This window comes from Buceros rhinoceros, unplaced genomic scaffold (genome assembly GCF_000710305.1).
Source record: "Buceros rhinoceros silvestris isolate BGI_N320 unplaced genomic scaffold, ASM71030v1 scaffold40539, whole genome shotgun sequence".
Lineage (NCBI taxonomy): Eukaryota > Metazoa > Chordata > Aves > Bucerotiformes > Bucerotidae > Buceros > Buceros rhinoceros.
This window is the reverse complement of record NW_010431701.1, coordinates 2,755-25,324: the sequence shown is the minus strand read 5'-3', so window position 1 is coordinate 25,324 and position 22,570 is coordinate 2,755. Positions and strand designations below refer to the sequence as shown.

Sequence of the window (22,570 nt, the reverse complement as noted above, 5' to 3'; positions counted from 1 at the left end):
TTTGTGGCAGGGGAGTTGGGGGTGGGGGGTTGGGGGAGAGGGAGTTTGAGGTGTTATTATTCAGCTCTAGTCCAAACTTCAATGTGTTTTCAGTATCCAGAGTACAAATATGTAAAATGCAGAGGAATGCTTCTGTTATAAGATTCTGCTAAGAGGTGGTTGTATTACTCTCTGAAGATTATCCTTCTGCTTTGCAGTAATGAAGTGCAGGTTCTGCAGCTGTACAGTCTCAAACTCAGGCTTGGTGGAAATGCTGGAAGATCCAGAGCCTCCAAAGTACTGCATAAAGGAAGGATTTTTTTAGCAGCTGAATTATTACATGAAATGACGGATAGAGAGCTAACAGTGTGAGCAGAAGAATTTGCTAATGAAAATGTAAGCAAATGATCTGGTGAAGAGAAAGATCAGGTCTGGGTAGTGAATACTCTTGACATCTTACGCAAAGAAATTCCAACTATTGGGTGCAACTCTAGTGTATAAGGCATTGTAAGAATCAGATGTTAGTCCATGGCCTTGAACTGTAGGAAGGCTGGAGGTAATTAGAGGAAGTAGGGCTTGAGAGGAAACAAGCTCTAGTTTAATCACATTTAAATTTCCCACGGAGGTGGTAACTACAGGTGGGATTGGAATTGAATGAAATGGTTCAGGAGTGCTCAGCTGGGCATAAGAATCACTGACATGGTAGTAGCGCTTGAAGCAGTGAAAATCAACGAAATTCAGTAACATTTTAGGAGAGTGGTGTCAGTTGATGTACTGGTCCCACAGGAAGGGCAGAAAATATTCCTCAGAGAGGCCAGGGATGGGGGAAAAAGCAAACTTTTGGAAGAGGAGAATTCTGTAGCAGAAGATGGACAGTACTTGAAAGAAGCAGATGGGATGTCCCAGCAGTATACAGTAGGGCCCTGAGTAATTGTTTTGAAGGAAAAAAAAAAAAATTACATGTTCGGGCATGCCTAAACAGGAAAGAAAAGTTGAAGCAAAAGTGGAAGATTAAAAGTGGCCTTGAAAAGGAGCTTTAGGCAGTGTTTGGGGGTAGAATCTACTAACAGGTCTTGAGAGACAAGGTGTGCAGATCAGTAAAGGGTCGGGTAAGTTTGGAGATCATGTTAAGAATGATTAGGTGTTATCTTTATGAGAATGATACTTTGAAATAAAATCCTTACAGACAGAAAATCTGCTTCTAGGAATGCTAATGGATAACCTGTGTGGAATAACTTTGTTTCGAATGACTATTACCGCCTCTTCTGTCGCAGGAGACATAGAATACATTAAAGAGTAAAATACATGCGCTGTCTTAATGTTACTTTCTATGCTTATTAAAAGTTACCTCTAGTAGCAGGCTGGTTTTAATCATTTCAAATATAGACAGTGACCTATTTGCAAAGATTGGTCTGTCTTTCATCCTCTTTAGTAATTGACTATTGCATAAACTGTGAAGCACTAAAGGGGATTATCACTAGGATGACTGTTTTGCTTTAATTCTGAGTAGTAAAGATCTTGCAGAGAGTTCTTGTCTTACCTGTGCAGTTTCTGTGGGATTGCTGTAACTTTTTTTAACTGAGAAGACCGATTTTTTGTGTTTCTGTAGAAGGTGTAAGTGTGCATCTTCTGGAGGTCTTTGTCACTTAGTTGAATGACTGGTAACAAGTCATTAGTGTTAGACTGCCTTGTTGGTCAGACATTAAGTCTCTACAATAAATGGCTATTACTGGTTTTCTGGGGCCCAAAATTAATTTGCTTCTATTGTAAGAAACTTCATGCTGTTGTTTATTTCATTCATTTGCCCAAGGAATAAATAGTCAGTGTGATGAAAGCATGCTACATACAAGTTTTTTCTTAATGAAACTGAGCGTGTTTGCAGATTCATAGTGACACGTATAATGTAATGTTTTGAATTACACTTTACTACTGTCTGAAATTATGTATTATGTTTTGCATTTAATTAACATAGTTTTAATTGCTTCCCTTTTTAATGGTTTCACAGGGGCTTCTGGATGATGTTCATAACATTGAGTCAAATTAGGTAACCATCCTGTGTTCTGTTTAAATGCAGCACTGAAGAGCAGTGTTTTGTGTATATTTTCTGGTGGGGCATAGCATATGCAGTTGCCATCTTTCTCTTCCTTTTGTGGGTTATTCAGTTGAATTACTTTGCTGCTCTAGTCATCACCTGGATCTACAAATATTTATTGCCTGTACAGTACTGAGATGGAGTGGTGTTGGCCTAAGCGGTAATGTGATCAAGTATGTCAGTAGCCCATACGTGTATGGCAAAGGCCATACTTTATTGCATCTTGAATGTTCATGAGTAGTCTAGTGTGAAGTCTGCAAATCTGCTGGCTTGGAGGACATGGTTGCCTTTTTAGTGTCATTGGGTTGATGGGACTTCTGCAACAAATGTGCTGATGTAAAGAAATATTCTAATAAAATATTATGTCTGATAAAACCAAAAATAACTGTTAACAAACTTTCTGGACTCTTAACTGGTTGTTCAACATACCTAATAGTGTTGTATAGACATTTCTTTTCTAGACAGATTGATAGGTTGCCAGGGTATTGTTAGTAATGATTCATGCCACGACAGGAACTTTATACTGTGTTGTGCATAATCACCATTAGTTCTTTAAGTATTTAGAAGAAACTTTATCCTGTGGCAAAGTGTTGTAACACTAAATATAAGGTTCTTAAGTGACTTTGATTTGACTGCCTTTCCTCTTGAAATTGAATAAAGATGCTTTTCCCACCCCCTGCCGATGATCTGTCAACACGCTTGGCACTTTCCATATTGATTCCTGGTTAATCTGCATCCAATTCAAAGAGCTAATAGACGGCTGCATTGCACTCTAGATCCAGGGAACTGCATAAGTGTGTATGTGTGTGTATATATATATTCTCTATATATGATTATCTATATAAAGATGTAAAAAATCAGGAGCTGCTGTCTGTTCCTTGATTGCACTTTGATTTTGAATTTCACCTCATACAGTGCAACCGCCAAGTTTAAACTCCCTCACAAAACCTTCACGAGATGTACTCAGGAGTATGATCCTTTTTTTAATCCTCCAAATAAGTCCCTTTGTCCCAGCTGTCTTTGAGCCATCTCCCAGGTGCTCCACTCTTAACTTTCAGTGGCATCTTCATGCTACCCTAAGGCCCTGTGCTTTTGATAATGTAATGTGTGTTACACCTTAGCTTTCATGCCTGCAAGCTATGCCAGAGGACTTCATTGCTTCCTCCCAAGCATGCTTTTCACAGCTGAGCTCTGTGCCTGCCTTGCTTTAGGCAGCGATCTAGAGCCTGACCTTCTGGAGGAGAGGCAGTGTGTCCCTGCCGATGGATCTGCTGTCACACAATGTTGTTCTTCCAACCCTTCGCTCATCACGTTCACTCTCTTGAGCTCAGCCACTCGTGCTTGTGCCCATGGCAGATCCTAATCAGTCATCCGCTGTAGCCTTCACAGTAACAAGCTACAGCCTTCAGTTTTACTTGCTTTCTCCTTCCTCTTGCCTTTGCCATACACAGCCCTGAAGGGTTATGTTCTTCATGTGACTGCCTAAGAGGACATTTAGGGTGAGGGAAGTAAAACTTCAGGGAGATTTTTTTCCTTGTTATTCTTCTGTGCTTTTTTCCCAAGGAGAGAGACCTGTCTCAGTTCCTTGTCTTCAAGGTTGAAAGCACTTGTTCCTACAGCAGGTTGTGAGTTGTGATGAACCAATGTGTAAATCTTCCTTTTACACTTGTTTACTTTTCAGTTACCTGTATGTGTGAAAACTGCATTGCAGCCCTTTCTGGTTTTTTTCCTAGTTTGTAAGTTGCTACTGTAACCATCAGTTGAGCAGAAGTTGGATATGTGCTTGTGCCTGATTTTTTTTCCCTTTTTTTCCCCTTCCTTTTGTGGAAAACGAAAAAAACAAGTCTTAAGTGCTATAATCTAGCTCTAAACTCTTTTATTATTCTTTCTTTGCTTTGTAAAGCTCTAAAGCCTCAGCAGATTTTGTCCAAACATAGTGTGATGATAGTCTGTACAACATTTGTGAGGGCTCTAAGAGTGCTTTCCAGCTGCTGCATGTCTTTGACATGCTCTTTATTAAAACAGAGACCATTGCAGAGTATGATGATGTTACACTGACCATTCCTTTCTTTGCCATTGATTTTTCTGAAGAAAATTTTTATCTATAGCTTGAAGGGCTGTATTTAAATACTGTGTCCATAGGTGGTCTCAGGAATTCCATATGCTTATCATGCTCTTGCTTCATCTTCTCACAGTGCCTCCTTACTGTCTGTCCAAACACTGCTGCTTTGTTTTAGCATGTATTATGTTAGACTGATTTGACCTCTGAGGACTAGACTTCTTTGTTGTCCTTGGTGTGATTGGATGTGGGCTGGAGTGCAGCCTGAGAATTGTTGTAAAGTAAATAAAATTCCACAAATACTAAATCTTTTAACAGTCATCTGAAAAAAAAATGCTGTTTTAATATTGTGATTTTATTGATGTAGAGTGGAGTTGCAGGCTTACTTTATTTTAACATCCGTTTTAATGTTGAAACAAAATGAGAGTGACAGAAGTATACTTACTTACTTGGGATACTGAATTGCAGAAATAGCAATTCTTAAAGTGAAAGAAATTTTTGCTAGTGTAAGGAAAATAAAGGGGAAGAAAGAGTGCAGAAATGCATGGCTGAGTGTTCCATGCTTTCTGCCCTGAAACTGGGTGCTAACAAACTGCAAGTAAGAGAAACATAAACATACTAATAAATAGTCAAAGGACAAATATGTCTTTTTTTTAAGTTGTTGTGGGGAGGGGGGAAAGATGCAGCCTGGTTGGGATTCCCATAATTTTATTGCTATGTTTAGTTCTGCTGTAAGCAGTATGTATAGCCTATTGCTGAGTATTTCTGTGATTTGGAGATAGTCTTCAACAGCACAATTATGTACTTCCCTTTAGCATTGGAAAAAACCTCAAAAGCGATCTTAAAAAAATCAGTAACTTAAGTTAGACATGGCAGGTTGGATGTATTTCTGAAAATATTCATCCTACAATATGGTGCACTTTTGCAAAACAGAATCACGATGTTAAAATTAGTGAGAGCAGCTTATTCTAGCTCAGTTAAAAGTTGAGAATTAAAAAATTCCCAGAAACATTATGGCATAATTACTTACAGGATTTTTTTAATGTGGTCTCGAATACTGTGTCCAGTTTTGGGCTCCTCACTACAAGAAAGACACTGAGGTGCTGGAGCGGGTTCAGAGAAGGGCAACAAAGCTGGGAAGGGACTAGAGAGCAAGTCCTGTGAGGAGGAGCTGAGGGAACTGGGAATGTTTAGCCTGGAGAAAAGGAGGCTGAGGGGAGACTCTACTACTCTCTACAATTACCTGAAAGGAGGTTGTAGTGAGGTGGGGAGGTCTGTCCTCCCAAGGTACAAGTGATAGGATGAGAGGAAATGGCCTGAAGTTGCACCGGGATATTGTGAAAAATTTCTTTACAGAGAGGGTTGTGAAGCACTGGAACAGGCTGCCCAGGGAGGTGGTGGGGTCCCCATCCCTGGAAGTGTTTAAAAGATGTGTGGATGTGGTGATGAGGGACATGGTTTAGGCACCCTGGCAGTGCAGGGTGAACAGCTGGACTTGATGATCTTAAAAGGTATCTTCTAACCAAAATGATTTTGCAATTGTGTCTTAAACTGTTGCTAAAGGAAATACTCCTACTTTGCTCAAATCGTGAAATAACTCTTATAAAACTATATCAATGATTTAACATTTATTTTGTTCATCCTATTATATCTTTCAAGGCAGAATTTTTAACTGAAGTCTTGACTTAAACTGTTGAGTATACATCTTGTTTGGCATGAGTCTTGGGTTTGTATTTTATCATTCATTACTAGAAAAAGATGTTACATGTGGTGTAATAGTAGTTGTTCTTTGTCTTAAGTCATTAAAACACATGAGGCTGAGGAGTTCAAGGAGCCCTAAAAAACTTCAAAAATTTTGATTGTGTGCTGGAGGCAGTATGTTGTGGAGGCAGTGTCATCTGAGTTTAGGATTTTAGACAAAATTAAGACATTCTGTCTTAATTCTTCATATTTCCTTCCCATCCAGTATAAATGAAGGATGCTGATGTATGTGGGAATTTTATGGTTTAGTTGGAAACTTTAGCATGCAAACTAAACAGCTGAGTAAGTGTGTATAGTGGAGGTGACAAATAAATAAACAGCCAGTTCTGGTCCTGTTAAAAGTCGAGTTTGTAATGGGAATTTAATTTTAAAATGGCTTTCTAGTGAAGCTGTGAACTTCATTTCCATAAGTGCCATAATCAGAAGGCAGGGGGGTTTAAAACACAAAACACATATAAAATATTGGAAAACAAAGAAATATGTTCATTTTAATGCAAAACACTTTTTCTCTCTTTTACTTTTTGCCTTAATTTTTTTTGCTTCAGGCAGGCTGGTGAATGTCCCATTCCATTTTTTAATTGATATTTGTAACTTCTTGCTGCTCGTAGAGCCACTTTGTTACAGTATGCCAGTATGGTAAAAAGCTCTGAACTGCCTTGAAGAAAGGGTGGCATAAAAATTCCGTTTCTGTTCAATACAGATGATTCTATATACTAAAATGGGAAGTATGCACATAGGTTCTTAGTAGAGTGTAGCAGTTTAACATCTTCCTGTAACTCTCATCTTGCGTTCCTCGGAGAGGAATGGTGGCTGCAAGGCTCATCGTACCTTGAGAGTTCGTTTTAGATTTTGTTATGATTGCTGTTCTGTTGCCACACCAGATTATTTGCCCATCCCCTGATCACCCGTTTCAATGGCAATCTAAAAAACACAGCTATTAATACTTCCAGTAAGTGATATTTAGAAGGTAGAACTAGTCACCCTATATACTCAGTTGCTGCTCTGGGGAAGACAAAGACGTTTGGAGTAATGTTAGCCTAAAGCCTTTTCAGGTATTTAAAGTTTCCCAATAAGCTTTGTAGTTTTAATATAGCTGTTGTACTAGATGTGGCTGATCAGCAAAGTCTTAGTAGTCATCGAGCAGAATAAGCTGTACTTATTGACAGCAGTGTTGCAGAAAGCTCTCTGGGCAGCTCTCTTGCAGCACTGTTACTTTACAGACCCTCATGGAACCTGGAGCTCCTACGCTGCCTGCAGTTGCCCATAAGTCACCTTTGTAGAGAAACTCAGAGGAAATATCTCTAGAAAACGGCATAGAAATCAATGGCAAATTATCCTTGTGAAAACTTGTATGCAGTAATTTAAACATAGGAAAACCTTGTTTCTCTGTCTGCTGTATTCACGGCTAATGTATTGTTTTTCCAGAAATAGTAAGACTTTAAATGTCACATGTGTATAATACTCTGCTTTAGCTAAATCATCAAACAAATACAACAGGCATCTAAAGGTGCATCATTTACTGATGTCTGTGGCAGAAAAATAACACAGCCTGTACCCTAGTATATATTTTTCTTGGAGACTCACAGAAAGTTCAGCTACCATTCAACCTGTGTTTTCTGCAGCTGAACAGCTGCTTTCTGTCAGCTTTCAAGAAGAGCCTTTCAAGATCTTTATTTTACTTAGCTTTCCTGTATACTTCAGCGTAGAGATTTTTAGTGCATACATGTCCTTAAAAGCAATTTTTTTCAGTAGCTTGACAGATGGTGCTGCAATACTTTATTATACTTGTAGTTTCAATGAGAATGTTCTCTAAAGCTGGTGGCTCCAGTGATCAGCTGAATGCTGAGCACAGAATTATAATTCAGCAGCATGGGGGAGGGCTGCGCCAGCGGCAGGGCACTACTTGCAGCATGTTGCTTAATCAGCATGAAACTATTCCTGCCATCTCAGCTATAATGTATGGCTAATAGGTTTGCTTTATTGCATAGAATAGTTAAAAACCCCTGGAATGCATTAGTAATTTTAAGTAGCACAACATTTCTCTTAATGAAGTTTGACAGCCTTTTCTACACTCCCTCACGCCGTATATCAGGAGTACTGTAAATGCATTCCTGTGTACTAACTGCTGGTAACCTATTTGTCTAATGAAAGTTTTCCTACATGAAAACTTTTGACATAATTTGAATTTATAATGTGTTATAAAAAAAATAAGATTCCTGGCAACGAAATCATCTGTATAATTAGTCCATTTTAACATTCTCTTAATTTTGCAAAGTTTTATATTTGTCTGAATACTTTGCAGATCAGTCAGAAAAACCCAAGCAACCAACTTTTGTGAGTGTTTGGGGTTTTGGGTGTGGGGTTTTTGTTTGCTTTTGTTGTTGGCTTTTTTTTTTTAATTATCCCCCACCTCCAGTATTTTAGGATGTGATTTGGGATATGCAGTGTAGTGGGGTGTTAGAGTGGCCTCTTTCACTCAGGCTATCAGCAGTAATTTTCTGAGAGGGTTAGTGCAATATTCTGCATCTGAGTTTTTCTTTTTCCTCTGTGCCTTTTGCTTTAGAGGCAGTATTTTTTTTCTTTTTTGGTATGGCAGTTTAGTAACTCCTTGGTTTTTCTGATAAATTGGAACACATCTCTTGTATCTAGGGATTGGGATAATTTTCATTGTCAGTTGTCAGCAGTGAAAAATGCTGTCGTATGGCAGAAAGCCAATTCTATTATGTCAGTTTGTTTTACTTTCAATTTGTCTTCTAAACATGGGAGAAGTGGGAAGGGTCACTGTGTTTCTCCTCTTCTCACCTTGGTACTGGACAGGCTGCACAGGGGGCCTGCATGGTAGGCAGGGACATTGAGAAGAACGCAGCTTCTTATTTTTCTTGTAGGGTCTGGTTCACTTTATAGCTGCTTCCTCCCTCATTACTCCCTTACATCTAAGAGTCTTGCCTAACTCCTGGAGCCAGATTTTGAGAAAAGCTTTTACAGTCTTAATCCAGCAGTGCTCTAGTTTGAATGTAGTACCATGTGTGGGAAGACCAGATGCCATCTTTATGATCAGTGCATCTTTAGTAGACCCTGTCTGAATTGATCTAACTGACAGCAAGCCTTTGGAGATGGAGCTGGTACTTGAAATATCAAAATACTCGATCCCCCCTTTCCCTCATTTCTGACAGGCTATATCTCTTTGTCTCAGCTCTTCACAAGGGGTCCTTCTTCCTATGAAAACTTTGAGAAGGAGCTGCAAAAAGCAGGGGGATTTCTGTTAAACATCTAATTATGATGAGTTGTTGATGCTTGTTTGAAAGAATGATATCGGCACAGAAAGCTGCAGTAAGACTTTTTGTTTTCTGTTACTTACACAAATGGTTTCTATAGCAAACACAGCATTTTAGGTAAAACGGGTATCTCCAAGCCTTTAAATGAAAAATTTCAATTTAAGATGTCGAATGTTAGGTATTGGGCTAATTTTTTTTCTTCTGTTTTTGAGTTATCGAAGAACTAAGAGATATCACAGTCAGGGCTAATTGTAGTGACTTCATAGTCTGATTGAAATTTGTAGGAAAGGTTACAGTGAAACAGAGGAAATATTTCTGTTGACCACATTAATTGTCAGTCCTATCTATAAATGTTTTCATATTAATATACCCTCCTAAAATGGATGCTTAAAAAAAAATATGCTGAACTATGCTATGGGGAATTTGGCTGACATGCTGTGCTGTTTAACCTTCGTTTCAGATTTTGTACCAGTGTACAGTTGGAAGTACTAATGTGGAGCTGCTTCCTATTAATTAGATCTGAGGAGTCAGAAAATAAAATATATATTTTAATTTGATTACTGAAAGCTTGATGAGATGCTATTCTCAAAGCACTTAATTTCCTATTTAAAATTGGTAGCTTTTCTATGGAGTGGGCCTGTAATCTCTCAATTCCTGTGGTACTGGACCACTAATACGTATGGTTGCCTATTCAACAGTAGTCATACTAGCCTGGAGCCTCCACTAGCAGTGGAGATCCTTCGTGTTTTGTTTATTTGCTTTCTTTGGCATAATTCCTAGGGTTTGGAATTTTTTTTTTCATTCTAATTGCTTAGTAGTTTGTGTAGAAGATAAAAGGGCCATTAGAACTTGTTCTGGCACCTCTTTTGTAATGCATACCAGCAAACATCATAGGATAATTTTCTGTGTGGTACCTGTAACTGTTAGGTTTAAGGGAAGTGGTTAGAGGAGCGGAGATACTCAGGCTTTTGAGTGTGAATGGCTGTGCCAAACATCTGGGGATAGGCTTAGCCTGTTGTTAGGAACTCATTCGTTGTTGTTTGAATATTCTGCCATACACTTTTTTGAAGTAAATTTCTAGACCATGTGACACTGCCTTAGTCCCTTTCTTCTATTTAAGATACAATAGGCATACTATAGCCTGTATGCACTGATGCTATTTTGAGGTTCTTTCTCAATTACTATAGCATACAATCCACAATTTAGATGTATCCTTTAGGATTAAGATAATATTTGAATTGCAAAAACTGCTTCTGAGCAGATAAATATTGAAGTTTAGATTGCCCTGCAGTTAACTTGGAAGCTTAAAAAAGCCAAGCAAAAGCCCCAAACCCCAGTTCGCTTAGTTTGCAAGACCTCTATTTTGTATTACAAAATGCAGCTTGCTTCATAATTTGCTTAATTGCAACTTTTCAGGAAAGACAAGTGACTTGAAGTTTCCTGTCAGTGTTGCAGCTGTAAAAGTGAAATAGGGAAAAAAGGCCTCAGGTCTCACTAAAACTGCTCTTCCTTAAATGTGTAGGGTTTGTCATCTAACTCACAACTTTTGGGGTTTTATCTTTTGCAAATTGTACCTTGAAATTGACTTACCAGCTCTCTTTCTAATGGCTGTGAAGTGATAATTCATAGCCAAGGAAGAATAATTGAAGCACATGCATTTCTGGTTGTCTGGCACATACTGTTTTGGGTGATGTAAATTCTGTCCTGGAAAGCTTTTTAGTGTAGAGATGATTTCACTGCCTTTGTGATCATCTCTGAACAAAGAAGTGGATTTGTCCATTGTTGAGCTTACCTGCTCTGAAAAATCTATGTATTAATACCACAAAATAGAGCATTGTGTATATTTTCCTGTCTGCTTTGTTTTGCATCTTACTAATTTTTCAGGTTAACCACCTCAGTGAACAGGACAGGAGCCACTACAGGGTTAATGTGACTCAGTGAATGGGGGCACGTCCTTATTTTTCTGAAATCTGAGAAGCTTGATTCTCCAAAACTCATCTCTTAGATCTGTGGGAGTGTCTGAAATCGGGAGCATTGCTAGATCCCATGGAAAACACTTGCTTTATACGTGTCAGTTTTGCTACAGATTGAAGAAAATTGTCCTCAGCTTTTTGTGGTGTTGGTGGGAAAATCTCCCCTTTCCTTACTTGTATGTTGCTGAATGTTTTATAACTCTTCTGGGTTGTACTTATTTTAAGTATTGATGTACCCTGGGGTTTTGCAGAGGAGAGGAAAGTACAGCATCTTTTCTTGCTTAAATTGATTCAAATATTCCCACCATACCTGACCCAGGTTTCTCTACTAAAAATTAGTATTAGTGATACGGGTTTTTTTTCAGTTTTACAAGAAGTGACTGAAAGGACTCTGAACAATGCACTATTCCTATTTTTCTTAAAGAAAAACAAAATAAATATTGACAGACAGAACAGTCCAGCATGGCTAAAATTATATAATAGTCCTTTTCCTCACTGCATTGCCCAATCCATCTCATTTGATGACAACTTTGGCAAAAATATCTCTTTTCTTTTTAATTCTGTAAGTTAGTATATTAGATGCAAAATTATAGGCTTTTTTGTGCTTTCCATGCAGACTGGTAGCAGCCCTTCAGCACTGCCAGAATCGGTAATGTCTCACTGTTGAGTGGGCAACTCAGTGTAGTGGACGCAACACCCGATGTATTTTATTTTGCAGTTACCTTGGCTTACCTGTTGAGTGAGATAGTCATAATGACTAAAGTTTAACAAGTTTTATCTTGTATGTGCATCAGCCATCAGTATGATACCATTTTTCCTGTAGTTGGAAGGGCTTGAGTGGCTGTGAGGAAGATGTTTTATTTTACATTTCATATATAAAGTACTTTATAAAGAATTTTTTTTCACTCCAAGTGGAGGACTTGAGCTGGTGAACAAAATTGTATTTCTCTCTCATCATTTGTACTAGTACTGTGTTCTGTATTCTAAGGTGACAGGAATAGCTGTCCTTGTTCAGGTTAATCTTTCTTTGAGCTCCTTCTTCCTTTGGTGGCATGAAGCCTTTTCTGCTTCAGGTATGATCTTTAATGCTTCAATCACTTTCGTACTCTATTTCCCATTCTTATAGGCTGTTGCTTTTCTTACGAAAAAACAAGGACTTAAGCCCAACATTACAGTTGTGTGTACTTGTACAGTAAAACAGCCTTGTCCTGTACATTTTAATAGCTTGGTCGATTTGTTTCTAACTTCAGATGTGAATGTGCTGCCTTTCAGAGTGAGGATTACCAATGTGTAAAGCTATACAAAGCCTTGTGAGAGTGATGAAAATGGAGAGGTACCCCAGTGTAGTTCTTCCTCTCTGCACAGGGACAGAAGCAAGAATACCAAAAGCCCTGTTAAGTTGATGACTAACCCACGCTTAAACCTTCAGGAAACTTTCCCTATTTTCCTGATCAGGTTGTTGCAAGGCTTCATTCTTTGAACCTCGTTTCTCTTCATACCCAAGTAACTTTTAATCTAGCCAGTTGTTTGGCTTCACCCCCCCTGCTCCCCCTTCCCCCTATCTCTGGCAGAAATGAACAACTCCCTGCTAATTATTGTCTCTATAACCGGTTCTGTTTGGGATGTTTGAAGGTCATGCTGTCTCCCGGCCAACTTTGGGGTGTAATGACACAGCCAAACCTCTTTAAGAGCCAGCAGGTTCTGAAAGAGAAGGTCCTGCTTTCCTGTCTCCTAAGACAGATACTGCGAAGGCATCTCTGACTGACGTGGCAGTGATCTGCAAACATCTAAAGGGTCTAAATATGGAGTGGTGATTGTGGTGTTGATAATGTTTATAAAGTCTCAGTGGCATTAATTTACTACCATTCTAGTTTATTCCATCTTGCTGCAGGGGCACATCAGCATATGGGGGCAGAGGGGAAGAGAGATGGGGGTCACTCCTTGGTAGCAGGTGGCCAGTAGACCAGCTTAGCTATATCTTAAAACTGCGTCAGTAGTATTTTATTTTCTGAAGTAAATTTGTGATGGTTTTCTAAACACTGAGTTGTTGGTTGAGTCCTTTGAACTGTGTGCTTTATTAATTTGGTGACATGAACTGGATTAGCAAAAGCATTTGCTGAAGTTTTGGTATAAGCAGAAGTGTCAGTGTGGCTTCTGCCTTTCTGCGCAAAGGAAATTCTTTGCTTGTGTGCATGGGTAGTTAGGGTAACTAACTCATTTGAAATGGTGAATTACTTTTCTCTTGGCTTCCCTTTCTGCTAAGATGAGCAAACCAGTTTTTCCAAAAGGTAAAAGAGAAAAAAAAAGATGTTTTCTTTTTTAACAGTAGATACTCTGATGTGTTATAAAGGATAATTGTTGAAAAATTTGTCTGAAATTGGAAATGTGGAGACAATCAGGACTTTCTGTGTTCATACTCAAGAACAGTTACATCCTGAAATTTAGATTTCTCTAATCTAGGACTGGTTTATGTTAGAGTATGAATAAATTACTCTGAACAGGTTTTGCCATGTAGTTTTTCTAGACTTTGGGCAGAAGTATGGAGTTAGCATCAAAATATGCAAAATGTGCTTCTGCAAACCATATATTTTGAAATTGTATAGCTAGTCAAGATACCTCGAATATACTTTTGAGATGTTGCTCTCAGTGTATCAATTAAGCAGTACTGAAACTTGTTTCTCAGGTTTTTAATACAATGTTTATGGAAGTAAATAGCCACAGTGGCTGTTTTCTGAAGGGACTGTCTGTTTATTCCCAGAGTGACAATCTAATCAAGGAAACTGCCCATGGAGATTCGGGGCATATGAGTAATGCAGTACCTTGGGAATAGTAGCTGCAAGTAATCAACTCGGGAGGAGCTTTGAGAAACAGATGTGGAGGGTGGCAGCTGTCTATTAAACTGTGTGAAGTACAGCTGCCTGGGTGTTTGGGAGAGGATAAAGCCTGCTGGTCACACAATGGAATGTATTCTTGTTAAAGTTTAAGGCAAGCCAGTATGAATTATTCTAGTATCAGATTTCATGCTGTAACTACCAGGCCAGGTAGCCATGTTATTCAGGGGTCTGCCACTTTAATTTATTCCCATAACCTATTTTCAGTATTCTGGTAAGTGTGTTGATACATTAGCATTGATCATACTCTTTGAATGCTGGTGGAGTTCTGCAGCTCCATGTAATTAAAAACTTTAAAGCATGGCAGTTCATGAGCTCAAGAAGATATTTTGAAATTATTCTAACACCTAACAAAGAACTACTAGCATAACAAACGCTTGCAGAATTTGCTGCTGCAAGCAGCATTTAGTGAAACAGAGTTTCACACAAGTGAAATCTGCTTTTACAGCAGAGTAAAAGGACAACAGCTGTAAATTGTGTGGGTGTTTTGCATTTTCTTCTCAAGTGTTTGGAATAAAATACCCTTTCTGACAGAACACAGATTTGATGACTGCTGTGTTTTAGAACTGTCTCTTACAAATTGTTCTTTTATCTATTCTTTTTAAAAAAACGCTTAATATTTGGGAAGTGAGCCACTAATACATACATACATAGTTCTGAAATTATTAATGACGCTGGCTTTTTCCTTCTCTTTCAAATAGTAGAATATTACAATTTTTGTTCTACTGAGTCACAGGTTTTTGGTAACTTGCATGGTGGTAGTTAGATCTCATTCTGTTTGATCAAATGGTACTCAAAGCTATCTTTTAGGCTTGCCCAGTAATACAACTCCAGTAAGTTTTGAGTAACCTGAGAATCTTATCAGGTGATATTTACTTTCCCACCTGCACTTTTCATGCATGCCTGGCTTTACAGTGCTTTCTGTAAGCACTAGACCCTCAAAAGTACACTGAAATGCTGTGGGATCTCTACTTTTGAGAATGTAAAGTGTAGGAAAAAAATTGCTATTCAGTTTGAGGTGACTTTAACTGATGGAAAGGTTTTCTTGACTTTTAAGCTATTATGAGTTCAAATAACTCTTCTACCCCCCAATTATATTTTGTAGGAGTGAAGTTTATAGATGTGCTATAGTACTGTAATGGCGACAGCACGGAAGTGTTCCATGAAGATGTTAGTAAACTATCTTAAAAAATACTTTGACCTGTGGGAGACGAATGAGATGTACGGCTGTACATTAAATCAGTTAAAACAATAAATGGCTTAAGTGAGGGCTCTTCAGTACTCCTGAAACTTTTGAGATTATTCTGCTGTAACACTTATATAAAACTAAAGGACTTGTTGTGCTCTTGTGATGCTGCCCTTCTGAAAAACAGTGGCTGTTGGCATCTTCCAGAACAGTTTTCCCCTGGAGAAAGCAAGTTAGGTTTTCCTGGTGTTTTCTTAGTGTGCTGTCTTAGTTTTTATAGAAAATAACCATTGCGACACATCACAAATTATACCCAGTGTTTTTTTTCTTCACAAATCTGCATTCAAACACATATTGTGGGTTCCCCAGAGGACAAGAATTGACAGCAGTTAAACTAAAACATGGAATAATCTGGTATTTTCACTAGTATTGTCGAAACATCCATATTACAGAACCAACTTGATACCACTTCCATGAAGGTGGAGGAAAAATAAATGTGTAAATTTACTACATCTCCAGGTTGTTCAGGATGTTAGCTGAATTTCTGAAATAGGTTACAGATACTGCATTATGTCTGAAAGCATCACCGTTTTATATGGTGGAGTGGACAGGATAAAAAAAAAAGGTGAAGGAAATTTACTGGCTGACTCTTCAACATTGTTAAATTTGGCAACCTCTTTCTAACTGGGGTGAGCTTGCTATGTAAGCATGTATGAAGTAAAGTGTTTCGTATGGTGTTTAAATTTTCTGCTATAGGAAAAGCAGCTTTGTTGATGTCTTTGGACAAAAGCTTTTTTATGGAAGGGAGAAGCTAGATTGTGTGACTGGCAAAGTACAAGTACAGTAAACACTGTCATCTTTGTGCATGTTTTACAAAGGATTCCATTGTAAGATCTTATTTCCATTTTTAAAATATTTGACATCACTGTTGCAGTCCTTTGATCAGTAATATACTTTCTTTTATTGCTATAAACTTCCGAAGTTCCTATGTAATAGTTTTTCTCACTGAAATGGTCAATAAACACTAGAGAAATTTGACTTAGAAATCTGTGGAGTACACAGGAAAACAAAGTATTTCCATCAATTTTCTTTGTTTGGTCACTTATGATGGATGATCTGGGGGTGTCTCTTTATTTCATAATCCACTCTCATAAAGCAAAATATTGATGAATGCATTCGTATTAAAAAGCATTGTATGTAAATATCTGCAGAAATAGAAGAAAATAACTCAGCCTGTAATTCAGTGTAAGTAAAATACAAAACTGACCAAAAGATAGAACCAGCAGAAATAAACCAGATGCTTAATTTTAGTGTTTCCGATATGATAGTGTTTCCAATGTCTAGCCATTTAAAAAAATTATTTTGGATGTATCTGCTTAATTTTTAAATGGGACATTTTAAACATTTAACTGTTGAGTGGCCTTTTAGTAGGCAGATACTTGAATGATTTGTGGGGGATGATTTTAGTTCTGCATTACATTGTCATTTATTTTTTCTTACTACTTTGTAATGGCAAATCAGCTGAGCATGAGAACTTTGATGCAGTTAAATAATACTTGTACAACCATAGCTTGTCCGAAATTTATAGTCAGCTCTTAACAGGCTTGTCACCTTTTTAAACCATAAGCCACGAGCAGAAAGAGGAAGAAGGAGATGAGCTAATTATTCCAGTTGAAGCTGTCACTTTGTGAAAATGAAACTGTAGAGTTTTTGAGATTCCTTTTATATCTTTCCTGTTGAATAAAGCTGGTATTGAAGTCCCAGGCCTTCTTAAAAGGACAGTGGCAATTTCTTGGCAAGAAGCTTGGTTGTTGAGGGAACTGAGATGCTTCGTTCCCTGCCTTGGGATGCTGTGGGATGCACTTGTTCTCCTTTCTCTGGTTTGCTGCTGCAAAGAGCAGCATTCTCTCATTTTCCTTCAGTATATTGCTGTTGTTTTGCATGAATATGACAATCTTGCTTTTAACGTCATAACTTCATGAAGAGTATTGAGATGTGCCTTTGTATTTTTTTCTTTTTTAGCAGCTAGTTTCAGCAATCTGAATGCTACTACTGAAATGGAAAAAATTAATTTTAAGTTCATTACACTATCAAAAGCTGCATGACAGCTAAGCAATTTATTTGTAAAGGAGGGGAAATCATGTATGATAGGTCATGTGTTGCAGGATACCGTTGCTACTATTGCAGTTGTTCTTTAAGCAGTTGTTACTTTCTAGAAAAGTTTTTGTCCTGGATGTAAGAGCTGTGAAAGAAAAAAGTAATTGCCAGTTTCAAGGAAACTTTGTTTTCTGTTTTTAAATTGCTAGCATACTTGATGCAGTGTGTTCTCATTGCATGAAAGTAAACTAAAAACGTTTTTGTTGGTGAATGGGGACGAGATCTGTAGTTCTCATTTCTACCAGAACTGCAGTCTTACCCTGCTGGAGTACACTGAACTTTAAAAAAATATTTGCTTTAATTTTGAATGCTTAAACAAATATCGCTGTCTGAAAAAAGCCATTTGTATAAGGTAACATTAAAATGTAAGGTACTTTTTGAGAAGCTGATATGCATTTTGGTAATAAAAAGTACCTTGTGAAGGATAGTAAGTTTGCTTTTCATTACACTGAGTTCAAGCGTTCGGAGGCCTGATAGCATATCTGTGGCCTTTGTTGAAAATGTTGACTGTTCATTCATGAATGATTAACAGGTTGTTTTATTTAAAAGCACGTATCTGCTTCCTACTGTGTCACTGTAAAAACTGTGTTCTGAAAAAGCTGTGTGTCCAGTCCCTATTTGAAGAATGTTGTGTTGATCCTGGAAACTTTGTCCTGCCTGCATGAGAAACTCTTTGCCTTTTCTGTTTGCAAGGATTTAGTGCTAGCAGGCTTTTCTGAGAGACTGAACTTAAATACTGCAGATTTCCAAAGTATTGAAATACACAGCATTACCGAGCTCAGGCAGAGGTCGTTACGTTCATAATGTTATCATGGTGCTTAATGTGCTATACAATTTTCATTCAAGTCTTTCTGTTTTCTAATTTTTCTTATCACTTTTCTAGCAAGAGTCCTTCACTGTTCTTAGCAGGAGAAAGCAACATGAAAAAGTCTAAAATCCATATCAAATACCAAATAAATGTTGAAATGTTTTGAGTATATGGCGTTTTGTGTGTGCGTTCATGGGCATGTTGAAGGACGAGTTCTTGAGATCCTGATAGCAAGAAGACAAGGAGTCTCTTTTGGTACATTTATTTTCATGTTTACGAGCATTCAGAGCTTGTTAGTGCAGAAATGAAGCTCAGGGAATGAAGTTCTATCCTGGAAGTCCTCCTGTACATACAGAACTGTTTAGTGTTTAATATATATTTTCGTTTCCCTTAACTGCATATGTCTGATTTTTGGGAAAACAGCCATGGAAATGGTCAGAAATTATTTTGATCTAGGTAATGCTTTATCTGTTTGGATTTATATATTGGTAATGAGGAAGAGCTTGGTAGATCTAAGGAAAACAGATTAATATGCTTTTTGGCTTGAAACTGTTAAAAGTTTTTAAAGAACGCACTTTAATTTAAAGCAGTCACCTGAAATGAAACGGCGAGGTGATGCGGGGCCTGGGTGCTCTACAGGGACATCTAGTGGGACCTGCCTCTGCAGGACTCTGCTTCCCAAGTTGTGGGTGGGGGAAGAGCGTTGACCTTCCTGCCAGCACTGCTGTAGAAAGTACACCGAAGTTAATTTCGGGAAACTTTGAGCTTTCTGAAAACTGTTTCCCTTCTCAATAAACGATAATTTCTTCACAACACTAGGGTCGATAAGGTTGGGTGCAGTTGAATTGAGCATTGTTGTAGATGCAACACACCTCATTGCGTGGCTTGAAGTATGAGGAAGTACTATTGTATGTGATGTGGTTATTTTAAAAAGTTCCTGGTAGAAGTTTGTATCCCTCAAAGACGTTATTATGAGCTAAGTTGTGTCTTTTAGTTAGACTGATGGTTTTGCATTTTTTCCTGCTTTGCCAAAAGCAGTAACTTACAGGTGTGTTTCAAAAGGCTTGCAATTCTCCCTGAAAAATCTGTCAGATGGGAGAGCAGCAGGGAATGAAAGTAGCTTGGGGTTTGGTTGGCAGGACAGTTAGCTGTCTTGTTTGTTGCTCGGGACAACAATTCTGGCTTTTCACTGAAAACCAGAAATTGTGTATTGAATTTGGAAGTACTAAGCATTCAGAAGAAAACCCATCATTACACTTTCATATCGTGTAACTGTTTTAAATTTAACTATTGTGCTGCTGCCTGAGTTATGTGGCTGTACGTTGGCTGTGAGCTTCCAGTATGGGCTTAGCAGTTTTATCTGGAGTTGTTCTAGTTATAGCGTTGAAACTGTTGAAAACCTCCATGTGAAACCTCTGAGCTGTACTCCTATGTGTTGCCTGAGAAAATGTTCTAAAAACTCTGTCAAGCATTCTGTGTCATAGGCTTTCTGTTTGGAAAACACTTTTATTAATATACAGAACTGTTCTTTTAGTAATGGCGTTTCATTGTCTTAACTAAAACATAAAAGCAACTGGCAGATGCAGGCCAGACACGAAGCCGCCTTATTGTCTGGTGTGGAAGAGCGATTTTAGAAGGTTGCAAGTATTGTGCAAGCCCCCGGTCTCCTGCCACAGCAGCCAGGGTGCTTGATGCTGCTGCTTTTGTCACTTCCTTGAAACAGAAGAACCTGAAGGTTTGTACATTCTGCGGTGCAGGTGTATGTTGTTGCTTCAAATGACAAACCTGGTGGTTTAGTGGCAGGATGAGGGAAATGCAGCTCTGAAGGCTGATTGGAAAATGCATGCAGAAACTGCACCCTTGAATGAGGAGACCACAGGGTTGCTCTCCCAGCATCCCAGGGAATTGAGGTTTATCCCTGAAAACAGCGGAGTGATGCTTTGTTCATAGTAGCATTTGTTATGCTGTTAGTTCTCTTGAGCAACTCCACCAAAGGCAGCCAATATACCCACCACAAAAAAAAAAAAAGAAAAAGAAAGAAAGTGGGTAGATGGAGAAGACACGGGGGGGATGGAAAGGGATTTGAATAGCATCAAGTTTTGTAACAGGTTTTTTCTTTTGAATTTAGGTAGAGGGGTATTCTAATTGGTTTAGGCTCTCTGATTTTGCCAGTGCTGCAATTTCACTCCCCCCTGCACTAGTTTGCCTTAAACATACTGTACTTGCTATATCTAGTAAGCTGTGTTTTCTCTTTTAAAAGCACACAAAACAAGTCTGTGCCTGTTTTAATCTCATTAAGTTCCTCTCTAGCTGTTTCCCCATTTGGTTGTGGATATGGCCCATATTTGGTTCTAGCTATTGTGCAATCAGTTTATATCTGATTGTGTGGCGTGATATGCTGTCTTGCCTGAGCAAACTCCGCTAATTTATGATTAGATGTGGCCTAGATTAGCGGCTTATGATTTTAGTCATTATAAAAGATCTTTTATGTAAAGCAGTATGTTATTTTTTCCTGTGAAAGATGCAACAGGAAGTGTAAGGACTTGCCTGCAGCAAAGCTTCGGAATTAAAACCAAACACGGGGAAGGGATAGTATAAATTATATAGTTCCTTCCTTTAGAGTGCCTAAATAACATGCTTTCAATTAAAGAGATGGCAGTGTATTACCAGGAAAACATTCAGTTTGGTTTAGTAACAAGCTGCTTTCATAGTCTCATAATCACAGCTCTCGTGAAAACACATGTTCTTATATTCTGCGTGGTGTGTTTTATGTACTTGTTTAATGCTATAAAAATTGAACATCTGAAAGTGTATTTCTTTCTTAAACGCTTCAGTAAGTGCCACTTTTAACCATGCTTTCTGCTGGCCTTCATGTTAACAAACTATTTATTAATGAGAAATTGTCATTAGTATTTTGTTTTCATGTAGATATTTTTGCTCTACTTGTGTGCATGTGTATGAATAAAATTAGATGGATAAGAAGATACACTTAATTTCTATAAGATGATCATGGTAATCAGAACTCTTGGTGATACTGCCTAAATTTTTTTAAAATAAATCTCTGTTTAGAAAGGCTTACAGCTGAAATGTCTAGGTGCTTTCCAGACTTTTAGTCACAACATTTAACTGAACTGTCTGTTTCGGTTTTGCTGAGAAGACAGAAGTGCTGTTTTATGTTCATCATCATCTGTATTAGCAGTGAGGGGGAGAGGTTAGGGAACTATCTTTGCCTAACAAGCAGCATCTCAGAAACTTTATGTTTTGTCTTGAACGAGGTCACGTTACTTACAGTTCCTGAGCAATACTTGAACTTTAAAGCAGAAGTTTTTCAAAAAGGCAAGTGTGTAATTATTCTGATTGTGATTCCAGTGTATTTCAAATCCTCTGTAAGGCATAATTATCAGCTGTCATCTGGAGAAAAGCTGAAAAATTGTTTCAGTATTAAATAAATATAGCTTGTGATATCTACCGTATAGTTAACAATCTAATGTTTTCATGCCCCAGCATCTTGTGGCTGTCCTTTGAGCTGTTGTACTTAACAATAAAAAAGGGAATTTGTAGGTTCTTGTGCTACTGTATCGTATTCTGAATTGTGAGGGAGCATTCTAAAATTCATTTGCTCTTTAACAATACATTTCTTCTCTCTAATAGCCAACTACCCCACCAAGCCAAGGGAGGCCTGATTCACCAGTTTATGCTAATTTACAAGAACTGAAAATATCTCAGTCTGCACTTCCTCCACTACCTACAAGTGCTCCAGTCCAAATAAATGGGGAATGGGAAACCCATAAAGATATGACAGGACGCTGTTATTACTACAACAGAGGATCACAGGAACGAACCTGGAAACCTCCACGTTGGACCCGAGATGCAAGCATTAATAAAGGGGATTCCCAGAGCCATGCAGATCATGAGGTAGTTCCTTCTGAGATCACAAGCAATGAGATTGTAATGCATATGAATGCTGTTTTGCTGTGGAATTTAATCTTGATTAATTTTGAGGTGTCAAGGAGTGTCGTCTTTTGTCTTTTTGGTCATCTGTCTTGGTATGAAGTAGTAAACAATTTAGTTCTTTGATCGCTTTTGCAGCTTTCCTTTTAAAGGTAAAGGAAATCTGAGACATTTTGAAATTTGAATATTTATAGGACTGTAAATGACAACAGAATGAGACAGGCATGGTAACTTCTCTGATGTGGAGTGTGTTCTCTTTCCCAGTGTATTGTCACCTACCTGGGGGAGAAGGATGAGGGGAGAGGGCGAGTGTGGCAGTGCTTCTAGGAACAGGATTTATAGGAATATATTGGAAGAGGCATGGGGAATTACTTATTTTTATCACTGTCACTTAAATACACAGTAAAGCAAAAGCAGGTGCATACAGGTGTTTGTTAC

The 22,570-nt window shown here is 38.2% G+C and overlaps 1 protein-coding gene across 1 annotated transcript in view; it reads left to right on the top strand.

Annotated features, from left to right (window-relative positions):
- Positions 1–22,129, top strand: part of LOC104499928 (rho GTPase-activating protein 12-like) — a gene marked incomplete at its 3' end in the record, with an annotated part of 25,610 nt that extends 3,481 nt beyond the window's left edge. Inside the window, exon 2 of the mRNA XM_010143507.1 lies at positions 21,833–22,129. Within this exon, the coding sequence (XP_010141809.1) occupies positions 21,833–22,129 (297 nt within the window). The remainder of the gene's footprint in view (positions 1–21,832) is intronic.
- Between the last annotated feature and the right edge of the window lie 441 nt (positions 22,130–22,570).